Raw genomic sequence first — 20669 nt, 5'->3', positions numbered from 1 at the left:
AATTCTCCTTGTCAGCACCTGAGGAAATGTATAAAGAACAGTGTGGAGAATATGCATACTGATATAAGGGTAGAAAGGGCTAAAACTTGAAATATGTTGGGGTCAGAGTATTTCTTGAATGCCTGTTCAGATTTTGAAAACATTGTGTTATTTCCACTACTGCTCAATTAGTGTTCATTACTGCATAGATCACTTTCATATCCACTTCTTTTTTCACAGTTCACACATATGATTTTGATATATTCAGACATTTATTCATCACTTCACGGTTTATAATTAATAGCTCCCAGTTGGCTTGACAGCTCAGTTGGTAGAGCACTGCACTGGTATCGCAGAGGTCATGGGTTCAGATCTTGTACAGACCTGAATTTATTTCAGGCCTAATTTTCACAACTGCTCAAGTAGTGTTCATTACTGCAAAGATTGCCTCCACATTCACTGCAAAGATCTCTTATAAATTCATGTTGTAGTGTTAAAAAACCTCTCTTTCTTCTTTAACCCTTCAACCCCTTAAAAAGACAAATTATAAAGGAAATGATTGCAAACAAAAGCTCTTGATTATTAAGTAAATTCTCCTTGTCAGTTCCTCAAAAGATCTATAGAACACAGTTTAGAGAATATGCATACCAATGTTAGAATGTAAGGGTTAACCCCTCAGAGTGACCAGTAAAATTTCAGGACAACTGTCATACTAAAAGAAATGTTTATTAAGATTTAAGAAGCACTTACAAGCATCAGAAATTGTTTTTTTGTACATTTTAACAAATATTTCAACAATAGGAAATTCCCTTTTGATGATGCATACAGTACTGCTTGAAGTTTACCAGTTAAAAAGTTAATTTTATCAAGATCAAAACATCCAGTGAATAAATATATTTTGAAACCTTAAAAAGACCAAGGAACACTGAGTTTCAAAACCAAAGAAAGAGTGGTTTATTAAAAAACATCAGAATAGGGGCTCTCAAATACGTTGGTGTCAAGTTACACAATTTTTTTCTAAACCGAAACATGAAGGACAAAATATTATAGTTAAAATCTTAACATTAAGAAAAAGGCTTAAATACTGGCTAGCAAGTGCCTGAAATGTAAAACCTGAGCTAGAGTCATTGTAAATGTACTAGTAGGTCATATTCTCACTGAAATGGGAAAATAAATTAACCTCAGATTAAGGGAAACCCTGCAAATGTCTTCTGTGTACGATTGTGCCAGGGCCATAATAAACTTGAAATTGAAATATTTAGTATAAAAAGAGAAAAATACCCAAATTAACCTGTAGAGATTAAAGAGAGCTGAAAAAGGCAACTGATCATTTTAAAATTTAGATATTTTCATCTAGTCTTTTCATCCAGAATGTTCAGTGTAAAATAATTTGGGAGAAATAAATTAGTTGGGATAACACACATTTCATTAAAGAAAGATTAGAGATATATCAGATAAATTATAGTGGTACACTGACACAAGTCCATAAGACCCCCTCAAGTTTTAACAATTGCAATCTATTGCTCCCCTACCTCCCCCTTGCACCAAAACCACTGCAGCTTCTTTTAAGAAACTGCACTTGAAGCAAACCTGCTCCAGTAGGCATTAAAGTTGGCTGGTCAAGAAAAGAAACTCATCTATAACTGATTTAAACTTGAGACTTAACTTGTGTTGTGATCACCCTTAAATTAACTGTATTTGGATCTTGGGAAAATTCCTCCTCCCACATAGGAAAACAGATTGTTTCATCATTGGATCAAAACAATATAACCTCCATAGGTGAATAAATTAAGAAAACTAACGCAATCCTTAAAACATTTTGGCAGGAGTATGTTAACTCATATGTGTCACATGAAAAAAATTATTCACCATTCTTTGCATTTAGTAGAACAACTACTTCTGACTGAGATAAAATTTTTCCTAGCAGATAAAAGTAATGATTTTATTAACAATCTACTTCTAACTAAGTGAAAATGCCAATGCTAAAACCAGTTGTTACAGAAGGGGTCAAATAACAGCTAGAAAATATAATAAACCCCCTCCCAACTACATTATGAAAGGATTGTTTTAGTTAACAATTTTAAAGGTGTCAAAAGAAAAACAACAAAATACTAGATGTAATCTGAATATGAAAATTAATATTTGCAACTGTGATAAGTCATAAAATTAAAAATAACAATTAAATTTAATTTTTACATTTTGGAGCTTTGGATTTCAAAGGGTTGACAATGCTAGTGATTGACTAGTTGATTGTACATTTGTGTACGTACTGCATATTTTTGCTTAAAAATTACTCTTAATACATCTATTCGAATATTCTCTCCATTAACTCCAGGAATCTCCTTGCATAATTTTCCGGTTTTATTGTAGAAATTTCTGCTCCTGCCTAGGATGTAAAAAAATATCTGTTTTCAGAGCTGCATACAGTTAGTTTGTGAAATTATTATGAGGATCAGTATATTGCAAGGTAATACAATGTTCAAGGAAGTCTTTGACTAGCATTTATAACACCAACACCCAAGAAAATCTTAACAAAGACCATCCCCACATCACCCAAGTGTCAAGCAAAGATGACAAGGGAGTATGGAAGAGATTAAGGGTACCACTGAAAACACCTTTCAAGAAAAATTATATTCACAGCTGGATCCGACAACAAGAGGTAATAAAGCTAACCAATGAATTTTATCAAGTGGATACTGCCATCCAACCTATGAGCAGAAGGTAAGTCTGCATCCAAGCCTTAGTTGCATAGCTACTAGAACTTATACTGGTTTCCAGAGCATGAAACAGTTAGCAACATAGGCATTTCCCATGGAAAAGGATGCCAGTTCATCACAGGTTACCTCCCCCCCCCCCCCCCCCCCCTTGCAGTTTTCCTGTCTCCCTGACGGTTTACCAGTTACAATTACTACTCTTGGGTGGGAAGGGGACTGACAGAGACTGCTTTGTGCAAGAACTAAACCCAATGATGCTGGCTAGAGCTGTGACCTCAACCTTTTGGTCCAGTCCAGCAAGCTAACCATTCTGTCATCATGACATAAACCTGACAAACAGTAAAAAAAAAAAATGTTTACACTAGTTCTGCCATCAACATGATAGCTGTGTATCATTGCTTTTTGAGACCACTTCTTTAAATTAAAAGAAAAAGGTTTTAATCCTCTATGGAAGGGAAGGAATTTAAAAGTACCCCAAAACACTGACAGGTGAAAATATGTCTGTAAAGGCCTGTTAAAGAAATATAGTTTATACTTGAGTTGTGTATATCCAATTGTTCACTTGAAGCTTGTTTCAATGACAGTAAAAAAAAAAATGTGTTTAAGTCTTACAAATTTAAAATAGAGTCAAAAAGAATTGTTTGAGGAAGTTTAGCTAGTTATCTTTTAGTGAAGTTCAATTGTCATCAAATAACATTGTCAGAAACTTTAAAATTACAGCTATTTTCTTAGAAAAAGGTTAACCATTAACAGTTGCTCATAAATTAGCAAAGAGTAAAAAGTTATCATGTTTACAGATTTTCAATGCCAAAATCAGTATTAAGATGAGTATTTTAAGTAAGATAATTAAGATGTGGAAAGAGGTCAAGTTACCCTAGGAGATGTTAGCCAGAAGTTTTCACGTTGCTCGCCATTTGCCCTCATTTGCCTCACACTAGCTCGCCACTGAACTGCAGCAATCTAAGGCAGGGAATGTCACTGATCATGACACTGACTCAAACCCAATAGAAAAAAGCATTACCACTGCTGTAAATTAAGGCAGATCAAAAACTTAACCTGCAGCCAAATCTTTAAGTGCCAGCTCTCTGAAACTTGGCATTTCAGATCTATGCTATTCTAGGTTTACAAATAAGGCAATTAGATAAAGTGAGACAATTTTGAACAAAACTGAAAAAAACAGAAGTAATTTTTGTGACCAACAAAGTTACAAAATACCAGTAAAAGTAAATTTTCAGTGACAGTCAATTCTATGAATTTAGATTCTGAAAGTTTTTTCACTCTCTTCTCATTTCTCTCCAATATTCATTAAATTCATTTTACATTTTTTTAGCTCAGTCTTAATGTTTCATAAAGAGAAGAACTTTTTACTTAAATTATATTATTACTTGTGGATCAAGGAGTCAAAGTCAAAATTAGTTTTATATGAGAATATCTTTCCAAGCCTACATTATGTCAAAGTTTTAAATTAGTCTATCAAGCTTACAAAAAATTACTCTAAGAGTTGGTACAAATCATCAACTTTCAGAGTGAACTTTTAACTTCATAAAGAGATCATTTTTCTAATTTAACTACAAGTTACAAAATCTTGAAATTTTTTCTGAGAATCTGGACCTTAGAGACATCACTTGAGACAGTATGAGAACACTATCACTGTTGTAAAGTAAAAGTGTGAGTGGAGGGGGGAGGGGGGGGGGGGTAATTTACTACCTTAGCTAATGTTGAGCAAATTTAAGGGCTGCTTACAGAATGAAAAGTTCTGTATGAACCCCCATACACCTAGTGAGATTAGAATAACAAGCACCACAGAGCTTCCAAATGGGAATAAATTATAAAATAAGGAATGAAGTGCCAACTGCCAAAAATAAGTAAACATTAATTTTCTAAGAGATACCTTTATGCACAAAACACTCAAAAGGATACACTTATCTCCCTCTTGAAAAACTTGGCATGAATATGTGACCAAGAAATACAATCCTTGTTTAAAACAAGGTATATTTTGAAAGGGGCACGGCTATTTCTGATATTCAAGGCAATTGTATACATTTATATATAACATCATACAGCTAAAACTTTTTTTTTTATCAAGGACACAACAGGACTTGCAGACATCTGAGTATCAGTGAGCCACCTACTATGTTACATGTACCTATGTCCCACACTTCCCAAATCTCTTTCAATAAACATAAAATAAAACATGCTACAAAAATCTGTTACCCCATTTCAAATTACTTTGCATTCAGGATGTTTTTCATACTGTTTGCCAAAGTGTGCCAGATGGATTTTGTGTCAACCTTGTGGGAAATATCATCTGATGAGTAGACCATGGGTGTTTTCACTGCCTAATTACATAAACAGTGACCTCAAATACAAATTTCAGTTAGCTAGGCAAGCATTTACTCACCCCATGTTTAACAGTTTTCGCAGCATGAGCAGCCTTTTTTCCAGCACCATAAAATGTTAGCACATCTATGATACCAAGGTAATAACACTCGCGTCTGTTTTCTATAAAAAGAGAGTGAATTTAAGAGCATTCTTCTATTTGTGTCCAGTGGAATTTTAGAGAATTCTTCAGTTGAAAACCTTATTAATCTGGACACTAGATAAGATTGTCAGGTAAGAGGGTTTGTTGACGTGAAAAAACACTGAAATCTCAACACCAAACATCAAAGAAACATATGATAAATGGTTTGGAGATTTGGATCTCAGGTGTTTGACTGACCCTTTGCATCTCATTTTCTGAATCACTGCTTCTGTTTTAAACCCTTTAATGTGTACTCATATACCTCAACATTCCACTTCAAGTGTTTGTTACTAGTCTAAGATGTTCATAGCAACACATACCATCTACACTTTGAAAGCCCTCTGTGTCATCCTCATCCTCTCTCATATCAAGATCAGTGCTTCCATAGCTGATATTTCTCTCTCTGTGATCATCACAGTTAGCAGGAGGAGTTGTTGGAGGTGTATCAGAGTACAGCATCTCTGCCTCACCCGGGGAGTCAGATTCCTGGGGTGAGTCACCTTCACGAGGAGACTCTGGCTCACTATCTTCATTACTGTCTACACCCCCCAGAAAATCATCCACATCATTTCCTGCCTCCGCAAGATCAGCATCATGAATTCCTACCAGCAAGCTATAGTCCATGATGTTAAGACTTGTCAAAAACTGCATGAAAGGAAAATACTAATTCTTAGGTGAAAGATTTCACTTCATTTCATTTGTTTTTTGTTTGAAATCTTTACCATCATTTGCATCAACTATTATTTGCTACCCAATGGATAAATCACTATCCAGTGGATAAGTCATGGCAAAACATATATTGTTATCTACTGGATAAAGATTTATTCAGTGGATAGTGTTATCTGACCTTTCAACAACTGGGGCCAGTACAATAATATATACTTCCTGAGGGAAACAGTTATTTTTGTTTTCCCGAGAGTCCTGAAGTTTCCCCAGACATAGTCTTGGGAAACATCAGGACTCGTGGGAAAATGGAACTAACTAGTTTCCCAAGGGACCACACATTGAGTACTTTGTTGTTTGTTTTGCGGCTAAGGTGAAACTGCAGAAGAGATTAATGGGTAACTCCTTTTGACATTACCAATACATTCTCCTGCAATAAAGTGACAACAATGCTTATTCTGATAAAACATCAAACTCTCCTACAGATTTAGGAGGAAATGTGTAGCAGCTAGAAAGGAGAGCTAGTTATCAGATATGGGCAGTTAAAGGGGGCAATGAAGAATCCCAAACCATGCAGAAAGGGTAAACTAGAAGTCTCACCTCAACATCATCCTTGACTCTTTGTAGTAAGTCTTTCTTCACTTCATCCCCAATACGAAGCTTTGCATTATCTTTTGTGAAATCATTGTCCTTGAATGTAGGATTTTCTTTTGTCTGGAAAATCAATAATATCCTCTTGAAAAAAAATGTCTAAAATGTACATGTATATCTACATCATCTTGATGGTTTTAGTGTCTCTTTTAGCACACTTAGGGACACAACCTCACAAACCTGTGAGGATGTTACTGGAAATTACATCATAGCCCTCTTAACATGAACTTGAGAGCTTACTAGTTGTTATCATAAATATTAAAATACAAAACATAGCAAGTACTGTTACCTTTTCTTTAGTACTTGCTTGTCTGTCAACTGTAGAACCTTTTAAGTCATACTTCTTGTGAATTTTAAACTTAGAACTAAACACACTCTTCATTACTAAAAGGTAGGTCTCCTTGTTATCCACTGTGATCCGGTACACAGCCAAGTACTGGGGCAACAGTGTTTTGGCATGTTTCTCAACAATATACTGCAAAAGATTTGTAAAGGAAAATATGTGTGGTTATTATTGAAAAGGTGTAGTAAATGTGCATTTACAATACTACTCAAAAGCTGATTGACAGTGTGGACATTCTTGAGAATTAAGGATGGAGAATCTAGGATCAAGAATCAAGCCTTGTGGAGAGAGAATTGAGAATTAATTATTGAGGATCAAGGATCAATTTTTTAGGAAAATTATTGGTAATAATGATAACACTTCTCTGGAAACTGCCATACTCACATGATGGTACTGTGGAAGAATGTTGTGAAGTCTTTCAATATCTTCACTCTCTATTGTTTTCACATAGAACCTTTTGTCTTTGGAAATAAAGAATTTGGCACCACTTCGACCAGGTGAGGGCATGACTAAGGGAGGACTCTGAAAGGAAGCCTGGAAGATACAAATTAAACAAAATTGTTTCACAAATCTGAAGCTTGTAAGTGCATACCTGTATGTATTTTGCCATAGAAAGCCAAGATTGGAGACAAAAGTCAACTACTTACGGCATAATGGCTGTCATCAATACCAAAACGTTCCCGAAGCTGTCTGAAGACTAAAGGACAGTACTCTTTGAACTTGAAATGGCTTGGAAAATTTTCTCTGCAAAGAAACATGTGAGACATGGATTAAAACCTATCTTGTTTTTCACAAGACAATCCAAAGAAAAAGAGTTCTAGAATTTGAAGAGGGATGGTTGAGGCAAATAACAAACTCATACAAAGATTAGGTACATGCATGTTTCCTTACATATCAAATGGGCTATCTTGAAAAATCAGTACCCCTCAGTTTAATGCTTTCTCATTTGCAATATGTGCTAAGCTCTGCCAATGTCCACAATCCTTGACTACCTTCGAGTTTAATCCAACCACTTTGGCATTTGTTTCTCCCAGAAAGCAGTTTTTTTAGGGTTGTATTCTTTGTACATGTAAGACTTGCATAGGCAGTTGAGAAGGGGATGCAGAAAGCATGTGCTCCACCCCAAACCCTCCCACTCTTTCCACTGTAAGTTTTTAAATTAGTGCAAAAATACTCCCAAGCTCAGCATAAATTGGCTGGGAACAATGTTTTTACAGTATATTCCTCTTTTTCATAAATCACTTCATCACGATTATATTTAGTGGATTATAATAATGTTCTGAGACTTTTTTGTAACAATGCATAAGTTGATTTTCTCATTATATCTTAGCTATATAGGATGTTTATTTAAAAAATTTGCTTGTAAAGATATTGTAGTTCAATTAGATCCTTGGTTCAATTTTTGCAATCTTATTTGTTTCAAATCAATCATCATAGGTCACTAAATACAAAGCTAAATATGCATGAAAATAAAATTTGAATGAAAAGTTTATGAAGTTGAGTGTATCTTTCCTACAAAGAATCCCTATGACCTTCTAGTGTCTTCATTAGGTATAATTTTTTAAAGAAACAGTTTCACAAATGTGATTAAGATAACCACAGAATATTTTAACCTCAATGGCACATGTGCCAATACTTACACTTTTGCGTGCATAAACTATCATGATGCTACATCAGATGTAAAACCCTGCTGTAGCATTTTACTTGAAAAACTACCAAAACATGAATAACAGCTGGAATTCTAAAGAAAACTCATCTTGCATATTTTCTTTTATAACCAATTATTGGCCAAAGTTTCATTATTTTGACTATGTTATTTGTTGTGGTTGCTATTTCCAGCAGGCTACCTTACACAAAACCCTGGATGCTTCTCCCCTTATATGAACAGAGTCCAAATTTACCAAAACTAACTGCAAATGCAACAGAATACCAAAAGTTGGTCAGCAGAATTTTAAGGTTTCTCCCCATCAGATGCCTAACTTTGCTTCTCACCAATTTTTCAGCTTGTGCTTAGGAAACTGAGATTTCCTCCAATCAAATCATTATCGTATACAATTTACCTCCTGTATTAGAGGGATTTCCTATAATCATCCCTGAGTAGGCAAATGCATTCTCTGTGATAATTCCTTTGCTACCTAATGCAGTCCTACAATTATTGATCTAAGTGCTTTTTATATGGGATTTAAAAATAGTTTGAGCTGTTTGGTCAGACAAGACATTGGCTCTCTGCCAAAGGGAATTTTTCATAGCTTATATTATTTTTCACATCTAGAAAAGTCTCTGGTGATGATTCCTTGGATGACTACTTGTCATCAACACATTCACACATCATACCCACTTCCTCATTGCATCTAACAGTTCTAATTATACTTTGATTAAAAGACTGTCACAAAATATCTTTTACCAACCTATGATGCTTGTTTTATTTAATTTCATGGCCAAAAGAGGCAAAAGTAGCTAACTATACTCCATGTTTCTGCCTTTAAAATGTCCCTCCTCAGAAAGATAGCCAAACAAACCAAGGTTAGGAGAGAGTCAGTTGGACACAAGGAGCGATAATTTTTAACATATCTGTGGGTTAACATAGAGAACCTCACTCGAGTGTCACCTGACTTATCTGAACATTCCTTCTTGGTTTAGGGTGAAAATTTAAGAAGATCGATTGTAAAAGTCTTATTTATTTTCGCTTTCTCATTTCACCATTTTATAGCTATAGCATGTGAAAAAAATCACTTCTACTTCATCAGTAAATCTTGTACTTTGTTCAATTTTTCCTTTTGTTCTTTCTAAATGATGAGTTTGAAAAAAGACAAATTTTATTTTTCAAAGCCAGATTTGAACCATGTTCTTTCCTTTAGATGGTATCTCTAGCCAAAGTGACAAAGATGCATTTAAAAATGGAACATCACTTGGCCTGTATAGGATTACTGTATGTCAAGGACATACAATCATAAGTGATCAAATTAACACAGAAAAAAAAACAACAGATGTGCCCAGACAAATTTTGAAAAATATGTAAATAATCAAACAAACTTCATGAATTGAGAGATTTACTGCCTTAAAAAGAAAAGAAAACTCTGAAATTGCTTCTCATTGTTGCTTTAATTTAATAATATACTATAAAACCAATCATTTCTTATTATGACACCATGTATAAAGGTTGTTTCAATGGGTAAGCACCAAAAACATTGGCTGTGTGTAATTACAATAAAACTCAGACAGCCAAAGGCATATTTATGAATCAAGTGAGAAATCTAACTCAAATTTCTTAAAGTTTCCTTTTGATCGCATAAACATACAAGAAATAAAAGAAATCTTGAATTCTTTTACAGGTAGCTGTATAAGCTATCTAAAACACATCACTAACTATGCACAAATACACTGCGATTCTATAGAACAATGCTTCAACCTGATTAATCAATCATTTCAAATTGTTTGTAGTGATAGATAAACAGCAAGGCTGTGCTCCAGTTTCAATGAGCTCTAGCTTATCAAATTTTTTTCAGATTATGTGAATTGGCCAAGCTTAAACTGTATGTCAAAAAAATTAACCAGAAAAAACCAAATAATCAGACTATTCTTCCAATAAACTAATTCAGCCATAAAATTGACTTAATTGTGCTTCTTATCATCTCATAACAGTATGAGGTCCTTAGGGGAAAATATAAAAGAGTGCATCAATCAAATGCACGAATGTAAAATGATGAAAATAACATTCTTTCCTAACTAAAATTCAGCCTCAAGTTTGCTCACCCAATAACATTATTCAGTAATATCTTCACATATGCACATTTACGCAAGCTACACTTAATAAGGAAAAAATTTGACTTCTGAAATTAATCCTGACTAGAGCTGAAATTAAGAAGACGTCTATATTTAAAAATTTAGACATTTTCCACGCAGGGGGAAATCAAAACCGCACGTAAATTATTAAGCAATTTGATACAGAGAATAAAAATACAATAAATGCTGAATAGCTGGCTACACCGACCATTCTGTCGATAAGGCTGCAATGTGCGAAAAGGAGGTGTTGTTTACGAAATAAATCAGCTTTCAAGATGGGTATATGCCTTTGCGGTAACGATTCCATGGGAAAAGGCTTTGAAAGTCCAAATACGCTCGCACGATTGTCTAGATAATGAATTCAAGTCTTGCAGGTGACAAGTGCCCAGACCGAATTAAATGAAGAACCTATTCGATCGACGGTTTAACTTTGAAAACGCTGATACACATGTAAAACCTTGTCATGTTTCAGGAACCCAATCGACAATACAAAGAAAAAATTTGATATCTTCCGTAACAACGGGAAAAAAACCTAAGGAAGGTTAGGAAAATCTTAAGTTTAATGAAAGCTTCACAGTTCTCGCATAAACATGCTTGGCAGAGACGCTTGGATTTATTCCGATTTTCCGGACCAAACTTAACTTCGTGTCAAATCATGAAAACGAAACAGAAACACAAGAAATAAACTCCGAACAACGCCAGGCAGATTTAAAACTCATTCACAATAAATAATAATTCTAGAATATAACAGGACTCAAATAAACACACTGGCCTTCATAGCACTTACTTGTTGAAGAGGTGATTGTCCACGCGAAGTTTTGTGAACGCTTTAAAGTCGTCTGGCATTAGCATGGCTGGATTATTCACATGCGAGAGTTCGTTGATCTAAAAAAATCATAATACAAGCATCAGCCTCATATAAACACCGTTTTAGGAGAAAAACGACGAGATCATGCTTACCGAATGACTGACTCCCCACATCAAAACACTGAGAAGCGGATTTTTGGAGCGAAAGACTTTAACTTTCTGGCTCATAACCCTGAACTTCTTCTTCTTCTTCATCTTAGCATGACTAGACATCTTGGACAGTAGTTTTCCTCAGCTAACGACGACTTGTTTTTGTTTAAACCATACTTACTAATGGTAAAAAAAATTCCCACATTCTACAGTCCGCAGCACAGTTCTAATTTTGGATCGGACAATAAATATTCCCACCTGACTCCCATGATGCTTAGCTACTTGTGAAGGAAAGAAGCTTCGGGTGGGGGAGGGGTGCGGCGAGTTGATGGCTTTCCGGCCTTTGGAGGTCACGAATTTCTAAGATGGACATGGCCTACTTTTTAATTCGATTTTTTAAAGTGTTCTTGTCATTTTTAATCTTCTCACCCGTGAAATACTTAACGAGTTGAAGCGGCCACAAGGAAAACGCAATCAAGATGAACATAAAAAAAAAAAAAGCAGCATCTAAGACAAGTCCATGATGAATTATTGAACAAAAATTTCTAAAGTAGATCAGTTAATTTGAATGACATGGAAAAAATAACGATAAAATTTCTCCTTCTTTCGACATCCTTTTCGTTTCCCGATTCAGGGCAGAGTGGAGGAAAAGCTTAAGATAGAGGATAAAATTGCAAACTTCGGTCGAAATTCCGTCCTGGGATAATAGGCGAGTAAACCCCGTTTCGACATTTCTTTGACAATTCTTGAAGGTTTTTCTGTCCAATAAGTACTTAGAAATTTATACGGCTGGTGTTTTGATTCTCCCTTTTGAGTCTAGCATAATTATAGTTTTCGAGAGCTATCCAGGTAATGTCGCGGTTTACTCAGCCATTTAAAAATTATAATGAGCTCAAATCCCGGTTCGGGGAATTATTTGTGGAGACAGATTAGAGTCGCAGCGAACTCACCTCATCGAAATTGTTCAAATAACGTTTTAATTCCGCTTAGCCCATTTTTCAATAAGATATTCCATAAATAACGGGGCATTCGGTCAACTTCCGCGATTTTTCGAACACCGGTAGGGAGAAACGAGGAAAAAACTTGAAGTTTGCAAAACCCCTCCCTAAAATGGAATCTCTCCGCCGATGATCAAAGAACGCTTTCATCACCATCGACAGTCCTAAAATATTTTCGTTCGAAAAGAAACGCCTTCTCTATGGCTGTCCTCTAATATGTCGTAAATGATCTCGCGACAAAGAGTCCCACTGATTTGATGTACATCATTTTCTTCTCCTTCGGCTTACTCACTATTAACTCCGATCTCACAGTCAATCAACCTAAATCACCTATCATGTTTCTGTACTTCCGTCACGAACCTATCAACGCTCCGGTCACGACAAATAATTCATTGGTAAAAAATGCTGATACACAAGCTAAATTTGAACTGGTTTTTCCTTTTGAATAAAAAAAACGCAGATAAGAATACGAAACGTCCAAAGTTCACCATCATCAAGTGAATATGGAGACCCTTAAATTTTCTGAAGAAACGTGATGCAGAAATCTGGAAACACCATAATTAAAGACAACCGTGACACTTATCTTTAAAATTTGTGCCAGTTTTCTTCTTATCATGTTTCTCTTGGAAAATGTTCTGATGAGCACATAGGATTCTTCCCTCAATAGGATCTTAAGCTTCGATCGTGAATAGTTTTTCATAAACTTAGCAACATGACATTAAAGGTGCATCAAAATATGTCATGACTACGAACGCAGATTTGGTCTCGCTATCAGTCTATTTTTCCACGAAGGAACTGACGTTTGAGATTTATCAAAGTGAAAAAATATTGTTGCAGCCAGAGAGTACATGTTACCATTAACAAGTACTGTAAATTTAACATCAGTACAACTTCGTTTCGTTCTCTCCAGCGTGTGCAGCCCGTCTTGAATCAAACATTGTCAGCGGTAAAGTGGACTACAGAAAGAGTAGAAGAGTCGCTCTAAGACTGGAAGTGACCAAAGATGAAGGAAACGTAACAAATTCTTACTTCATCTACCTTTAATTAAGATTCGGTGGTAATCAAAAATCAAACCAAACGAACTTTGCGTTTTCTCCAGGCTTAAGGTTGTCGAGCAAAGTACTCCATCTACGTGGACTGAAGCGAACGCCATACAATTAAATAATCTTTCACATTATTAGGGGCCCTAACTACATCTAACGTACCATACACTGTTAGCTAGTTTGTTAGCATGCTAAACTTTAACTTGGTCGTTGAAGGTCTGGGCACGAGACTAGCACGCAATAGTCATTGAAAGCTCCTCTACTTTAATAACTAAGGTATCAGTCAAAAAGACGTATGAACGAATGGCAGATCAATTGTTTGTCTTTGTCTATGTCTTAAAACAAAGTTATATATAAGCCCTATAACGGCTTTTTAGAAATACGGTTATAAAAATCACGTATAAATGCGGTTAAAATAGTACTTTAACAAGTTAATGATTAAAATCGATGAGGAATTCTTGTAAAAATAATGATATCTACTTATGTACCAGGATTTGGCACTTAATGAACATGTTTATACAGTCTAAGTTTTCCAAGTTTTGCGTCGAAAGTCTGACGTTTGCAAGAGGAGAGCACGCTGGAAGACTTAATCAACATTTGCTGTGTTTAGTTTCCTGGGTTATTTTAAGATCCCTCTAACCTCGTTTCCATGGGCTCTCCTCTTTTGAGGACGAGGTTGACACAGTCCCATTCCCAAGTGGATCTAAAAAACACTCACCTAGTGTCCACAGCGCTTTCAGACTAAGTATCGTGAAAACCAAAATCAAAGTAATGTAACCAGCCTATCAGAACGAGTATAATATCACAAGGATAACGTGGGTGGCCAGGTCGCATTTAGTTTTAGTCTTGTAACTCATTTGTTGAGAGCATGACACGAATTATCTCGACCAATCACAGAGCAAAGTGAAGCAAAATCGAAGCATCCCATTTTCCTCTCTAAATTTAATTGAAAACCGCTCTACTCCTCAAGTTACCTCTCCCGTGATCTTATTGAAACACTGGATCGTTAGATACATCTTACGTGCATCATGGATGCTTTGATGGAGAATGAGCACTCATTCTGTTGGTTGTCCAAGTGAGTCAAATCTGTGACACCAGCTGATTAGTTTTTTCAACATCCTCTTAGGTTTTTGGAAATAATGAGTGAACTAAAAAAAACGCGAGAGAAACTCTCTCGGTAATCCCTTTTTCTGATACTCTCCTGCTCGAAAACGATCCGAAATAACGTGGCATTCGCAAGTTAGCGCAGTTATTGCTTCTCATTGACTGAGGACCAAAAATAACAACTAGACCAAAATACTTGAAAAAAACAAATAAAATCAAAGTAAAAAGTTAGACGTGGGCAAAAATAATAAAAGCAGACGAGCTAGTCTACGAATGTCCTTTACGAACTACGCCGAAGTTTTTCGCGCAATCTTTGGAAAAACTTTGTTTGTTAGTTAACTAATAATAGTAATATTGTGGTACCCAAACTATTTCAGCGGCCGGTTGTTGAGGCATGGGGATTCCCTGTACCACAGGCCAAGTCCTTGAAGATGAAAGCTGTAGTTGTGGCAACTGAGGTGCCTGTGTATGGAAATATGAAATCTGTTTGCAAAAACATTTAAAGTTGTTAGTGTGGGCAGCGGGGTCGGATACGGCGGAGGGGCATACGAGATTGACATTGATCAGCTCTACAAGTTATCAGAACAGGAGGCATATTGTATCTGTAGAAGTTATTAGAGTTAAAAAAAAAAAGGTGTGTAAGTGACGAAACTTGGTAATTTTCTTCTGAAACGTGGCTCCTACGTACGAGTTTACATAACTCCTTCAACAAAACAAACCTGCTGGTTCATGGCTGTGTAATACACAGGTGCAGTTGATGAGGGAGAGGTCCAAGTGGTAGGGGCTGCAAGAGAACAAGAAAAAAGGGGCCCTTCAAGGTACCAGTCAGTACTTCACAGAGTGCTTAAAGCTCAACAAGAAAGCAGCGAACCTTCCTGCATAAAAAGATAAATATTATAGGAAAATAATTGATACCAGCCACAGGCACAGTTACCAAATCCATCGCTGCTTGTTGATTGACCTTGAAAATAATAAAAAGAAATCGTTATGTTTCTCTAATAAATACGAAGACCTACGTCTTCTTCTCTACTTCTTCCTGTAATTTAAACACCACGGAAACGACAGCAGCAATCTGATCACTTTTGTTGTGGTCGCTTCGATGTTGCAACGCACTTATAATTAGGAGTTACACCACTATACTTGCTCTCTCGTGATTTCAGAGGGATAAACAAACAATCGGCGAAGCAGCTGTCACTATTCTTCGGAACTACGAAAGACACCGCGCGGAAACCGAGTGTTCTCAAATATTTTTGATTAGCATTGCCTGTCAAAAGTGCCGCTTTCGTCCCCAGCAAAATAAACGTGTTTTACTTACGAGCTGCGGTTTCCTAAATGCCTCAGAGATATTGAGTCGTTTCTCTTTGAAGAAGATTGTTCCCTGTGGGATATTTAGAAAATACAAAGCTGTTCAGTAATAAAGGGATATTTACAGATAAGTTCCAAATTAGTTAGTAAACAAAAAAATCAATAAATAGATAAAAGGCCGCCAACAATAAAACAAAAAAAGGGGAAAAAAAAGAACCAAATTTGTGACTTTGTATTTCACCAATCAGATGAGTTTTAGTGTCACAAACAAATGAAAGACTGAAATTCTCAATGCTTGGACAAGCCGTCCTCAAAATCAGACATGCCCATCGGCGTGGTCATCACAGTGCTTTTTAACCTCAAGACAACCTTCACAATAGAGATAAGAATTATCTCGGAACAAAGATGTAAGGGGTAAGGATTCAATTTACAACGTTTACAGCAGTGACACACACGGCTGCGCCTCTAGTGTAACTTTTAATTTTTGTTCTTCACCACATTTGACTTTATCTGTGATCTACAGTCTTGTATTTCAACAAGCGCAAGTTAACATGGAATCTTTTCATCATATAGACGATGGAAAATTGTGGTAGATTTTTAAAATAAACAGGGGTATGTCCTCACCATGTTCATGACTTTCTGGGCATCTTCTTCTCGATAAAAAGTAACAAAACCGTACCTGCGATTATAAAATCATGACACATTCAAGCATTCTGTAAGTTTCCCCGGACTCCACTGAGCCGATTGCCATTTAAGGCAAAGGTGTAAACAGTTTAAGATGGCTTTTTTTCACACGTGTTGTTATAGTTGTTATTTTGTTCACCTTCAGACACTAAATCAAAACTTTTCGCGATGTCTGCACTAGAACGTACTACAATTTAATCCACTCAATTCTTCAGTGAGACTTAAACAAACTCTACGAGCCATAGCCCCAGCGCAAAATACATCCCTTTCTTTTTCCGCTTCAAACAAACTGAACCCGATGGAAATTTGAAAAGAGATAATAATAAATCAACTTGTTCCTTCAGTTAAAACTACGTTTTTCTTATTGCATGCGTAATCCCATGCAACACAACAGAACTCAGCTGTAAGCAACACACTTTAAAGTTTTCCATGAAGATTCTGTACAACCATCCAGAAACAGTACAACATTAACTTAACCTCCATTGTAAATCTCACCCTTTACTCAATCCCTCGCTGTCTTTTATGATTTTCGTGTCCCTCACTGCTCCATAATTACTGAAAAAGTCTTTCAGTTCTTCTTTAGTGGTCTTAAGAACAAATCAAAACACAAAAAAAAAGTTTAAGCGTGCATAATCGTTTCGTCAATTCGTTGTCAGTTTTTCATGTGTGGGATGGAGAAACGTTTGCCGATTACAAGTACATTCTCTATGACCACTGTATAATTAAGAAAAGCGCTTTACTCACATTGAAAGCTATACCGCCAACAAAGATGCGATAAGGGATTTTTATTGCCCCGTCATCGACTGCTCGCAACTGATTCATCGTGCCTGCATCTGACGAAACATATGCCTGCGTTTGAGGTAAAACGTTGAGTAAGACATTTTTAACCATTTGAACTGCCTGTCTTAAACATTGGATGATATAAAACGAGACGAGCACTGAGCCGTATTTAATAGCTAAGGTTTGTAATGCTCTTGATTCTATTTTGGTGAAAGCGAATTTAGAGCCATTACACAGTAAGGATAAAGGTAATGATACAGCCAAGTTTTACAACCATGATCTAATTGGTTACAGTCCGCCCACGATGGAAAACTGTCACAGATCTAGGATTTTTAAGTAGTTGTTCATGGATCAAAGCAAGTCAAGTCACTTCCCAGTAAAAATTAATTTGTGAAATACAAACCTTACCATTTCGATCTCGAGATATTTGAAACTTGTCGCCACTCCAATTTGCTACAACAGGAGTCGCACTAGCGATGCGTTGGTAACAAATGACCTCACTAGCAGTACATGGGGGGAGGGGTAAGGAAATGGTGAGAGAGAAACATTCCCACGCACTGCCACAGATAGCCGATTGGAAATTCTAATGTCTGAGGACTAATTTGTTATTTTCTGCTTTGATTGTCAATCGCAATCTCTGAGTAGTACCATCATCGAAAACTTCAAAAATTGCATAGCAGTGCATCGGCGATTCGCTTTAAGAAAAACAACCAATAGTTTATTTTTCGTTCTTAGTTTTCTATTTTTTTTTTTGTTTTTTGTTTTGAAATAAATAATCCATGATATCTACTTATCAGATCTACGTAGGCCTTTAGATAACGAACCTGCGAGACAGGACAAATGTAACATGAGACGGAAACATGATATTTTACTTGTCAAACATTATTACTTTGACATCGTGCTTTTAAATCCAAGGATTTCAGGCGAAAGGTCCCCACTCAGAGAATGATAAACAAAAATGCATTTCTGTAGACTTTTTTAGGGCCTGTTTACATGGCGGTCCATATAGTCTCTTGTTTTACCTTGATCACCTTTACATGATAGTTGGGTTGACCCGCCTGGACGGGTTGCCCGGTCTCCTGGGTAGGGTAACCCTGTCAGCTGGGGTGACGAGTTGTCATGTAAACGTCTCAAGATGAGTTAAAAAAAGCTCAAAAAGCAAAACGTGTGTTTGAAAACTTTGTACATTTCTTGGCCGTCTCATGGCAGAAATCACTAAAAATCGCAACGGACACACAAGGAGTGTAAAATGTTCACATTTCGGAATATTTAGCGTTGTAAATCGACCATGTTTGGTTTCCCAAACTATTCTGTATAACGTATTAATTCAACGGTTTCTCGCGAAACCAAACACCGCGTAACAGAACGCGTGACGCTTTCACGAATAAATACATATGTGTCCGAGAATTAATCTTTCGTCTTTTTCGAGATGTGAGCTTGGGACGCCTCTGCTCAAACTTCTTAGGGCTGTTTACATGGAGGTGGGGGACCTCAGGTAGGTGAGGTGACCCGCCTGTCCAAATAAATTCTTATTTTATTTTGATCACGTTTACATGATAGGTGGGGTAACCTGCCTAGCCGGGGTCGCGTTCATGGCAAAAAGCTCAAAAGCGAAACATACATGTTTTAGCCTTTGTACATTTCCTGGCCGTCTCATGGCAGAAATCACCAGAAACCGCAACGGACACACGTTGTAAATCGACCATATTTGGTTTCCCAAACTATTCCGTATAACGTATTAAGTCAACGGTTAATCGCGAAACCAAACACCGCGTAACACAGCGCGTGAAACCTTCATGAATAAATATATATGTGTCCGAGAATTAATCCTTCGTCTTTTTCGAGATGTGAGCTTGGGACGCCTCTCCTCAAGAAACCTCACCCCAGCACCCCGGGGTTGTAAGATTGCATGTACACGCGTTTTATTTTTCGACCACGGCTAGGTGGGTTACCTCACCTACCTGGGGTCCGCCACCTCCATGTAAACGGGCCCTAAGTTTATTCTGCTTGTACGTTCAAGTTTGAGAAAGAACAACATTAAGCACTCTTACCGAAGAAGACCACAGTATTACGCTAACTTACCTTCAGAGCAGTGTCCCAGAACACGTTTTCCATGCCTTTTTATATGTCACTTAGTGAAGTGATATCGATTTACAGATTTCAAACACAGCGTCATTTCCACGGAAACAAGAGCTTCTCTCGCCCTCGTCTGAAGTCTCTTCTTTTCAAAAACACGTCATTCTCAGAATTTAGATATGGCGCAGACCTTTCTTTAAGGATAATTTTCCAATCACACGAAATGAATTCAAATTAAAAGCGCCAACTCAGTCGACACCTTGTCAGTTAAACCTCATAAGACCCAATTAGAAGTATGAGAATTTTGATGTTTCAACAAGATAAGACTCCGTTGCTGATAAGCTTTTCTATTCTGTTTGCCGGAAAACAATGATATTGCGATCTCTAGGGAATTTATATATTTAACTCGTCCAAGAGTTTTTTTTTCTAACAGTCCGTTTGTTTCAAGCCACTGTTAGTCTGTTACGGTGGCTTTTCCTCCATTTCTCTTTTGCTTTAGATTATCTTTTTCGTTCCAGGATCTTCTACTCCACCATCACCGATGTTTGAAAAACCACCGATGTTTGAAAAACGACCAACGTCGAGAGGAAACCAAGATATGAGGAACGTGGGTACTGTTATGAAATCAAAGGCAGAAAACATTGCGATAAGTGATCGCTGGTTAAAGGATCAAATATCAATGTTACTGATATATAATTTACACCATTTCGTGGACGGCGCACTTTGATTATCTGGCATAGCGTAGAAATAAATATCTACTAGACCAGTGGAACCTAGACTATGGTATTATATGGACTACTTGACGACCTGATTTCGCGAATATGTCGAAAGTGATGCTCTCACTACCCGGCGTTCATTATCTAACGTAACCACACTGGGATGAATATTTATACGCAATGTCATCAATATACTCCTTCGATTCTTTCTTTAAAAATTCTCTATTCCTCCCTGGTTGTCCTGGTGTTAAGACCTGGCATGAAATGTCGCTAGAACCTCCCAATATGATCAACAGCCACACACTTGATTTGTTTTTTTAAATTACTATTTTTTTATTCAGCTAGAGGTGAC

At 36.6% G+C, this 20669-nt stretch overlaps 2 protein-coding genes across 2 annotated transcripts; both read right to left on the bottom strand.

The window, feature by feature from the left end:
* Positions 1 to 711: 711 nt before the first annotated feature.
* LOC131788120 (phosphatidylinositol 5-phosphate 4-kinase type-2 alpha) lies at positions 712 to 11848 on the bottom strand. The gene is made up of 9 exons (XM_059105184.2): positions 11615 to 11848; positions 11442 to 11539; positions 7519 to 7615; positions 7256 to 7405; positions 6818 to 7003; positions 6478 to 6591; positions 5535 to 5859; positions 5095 to 5195; positions 712 to 2365 (listed from the first exon to the last, which is right to left on the bottom strand). The coding sequence occupies exons 1-9, from the start codon at positions 11732 to 11734 to the stop codon at positions 2285 to 2287; spliced, it is 1272 nt and encodes a 423-aa protein (XP_058961167.1). The 5' UTR covers positions 11735 to 11848; the 3' UTR covers positions 712 to 2284.
* A 3247-nt stretch (positions 11849 to 15095) lies between these two features.
* LOC131788108 (protein boule-like) lies at positions 15096 to 17567 on the bottom strand. The gene is made up of 7 exons (XM_059105169.1): positions 17490 to 17567; positions 17241 to 17332; positions 16686 to 16740; positions 16072 to 16134; positions 15672 to 15717; positions 15476 to 15540; positions 15096 to 15218 (listed from the first exon to the last, which is right to left on the bottom strand). Exons 1-7 carry the CDS (start codon positions 17565 to 17567, stop codon positions 15096 to 15098), a joined length of 522 nt encoding a protein of 173 aa, XP_058961152.1.
* Between the last annotated feature and the right edge of the window lie 3102 nt (positions 17568 to 20669).

The sequence above is a fragment of the Pocillopora verrucosa genome, chromosome 10 (assembly GCF_036669915.1).
Source record: "Pocillopora verrucosa isolate sample1 chromosome 10, ASM3666991v2, whole genome shotgun sequence".
NCBI lineage: Eukaryota > Metazoa > Cnidaria > Anthozoa > Scleractinia > Pocilloporidae > Pocillopora > Pocillopora verrucosa.
Note: the sequence above shows the minus strand (reverse complement) of the source record. Positions and strands in the feature narration are given on the sequence as shown.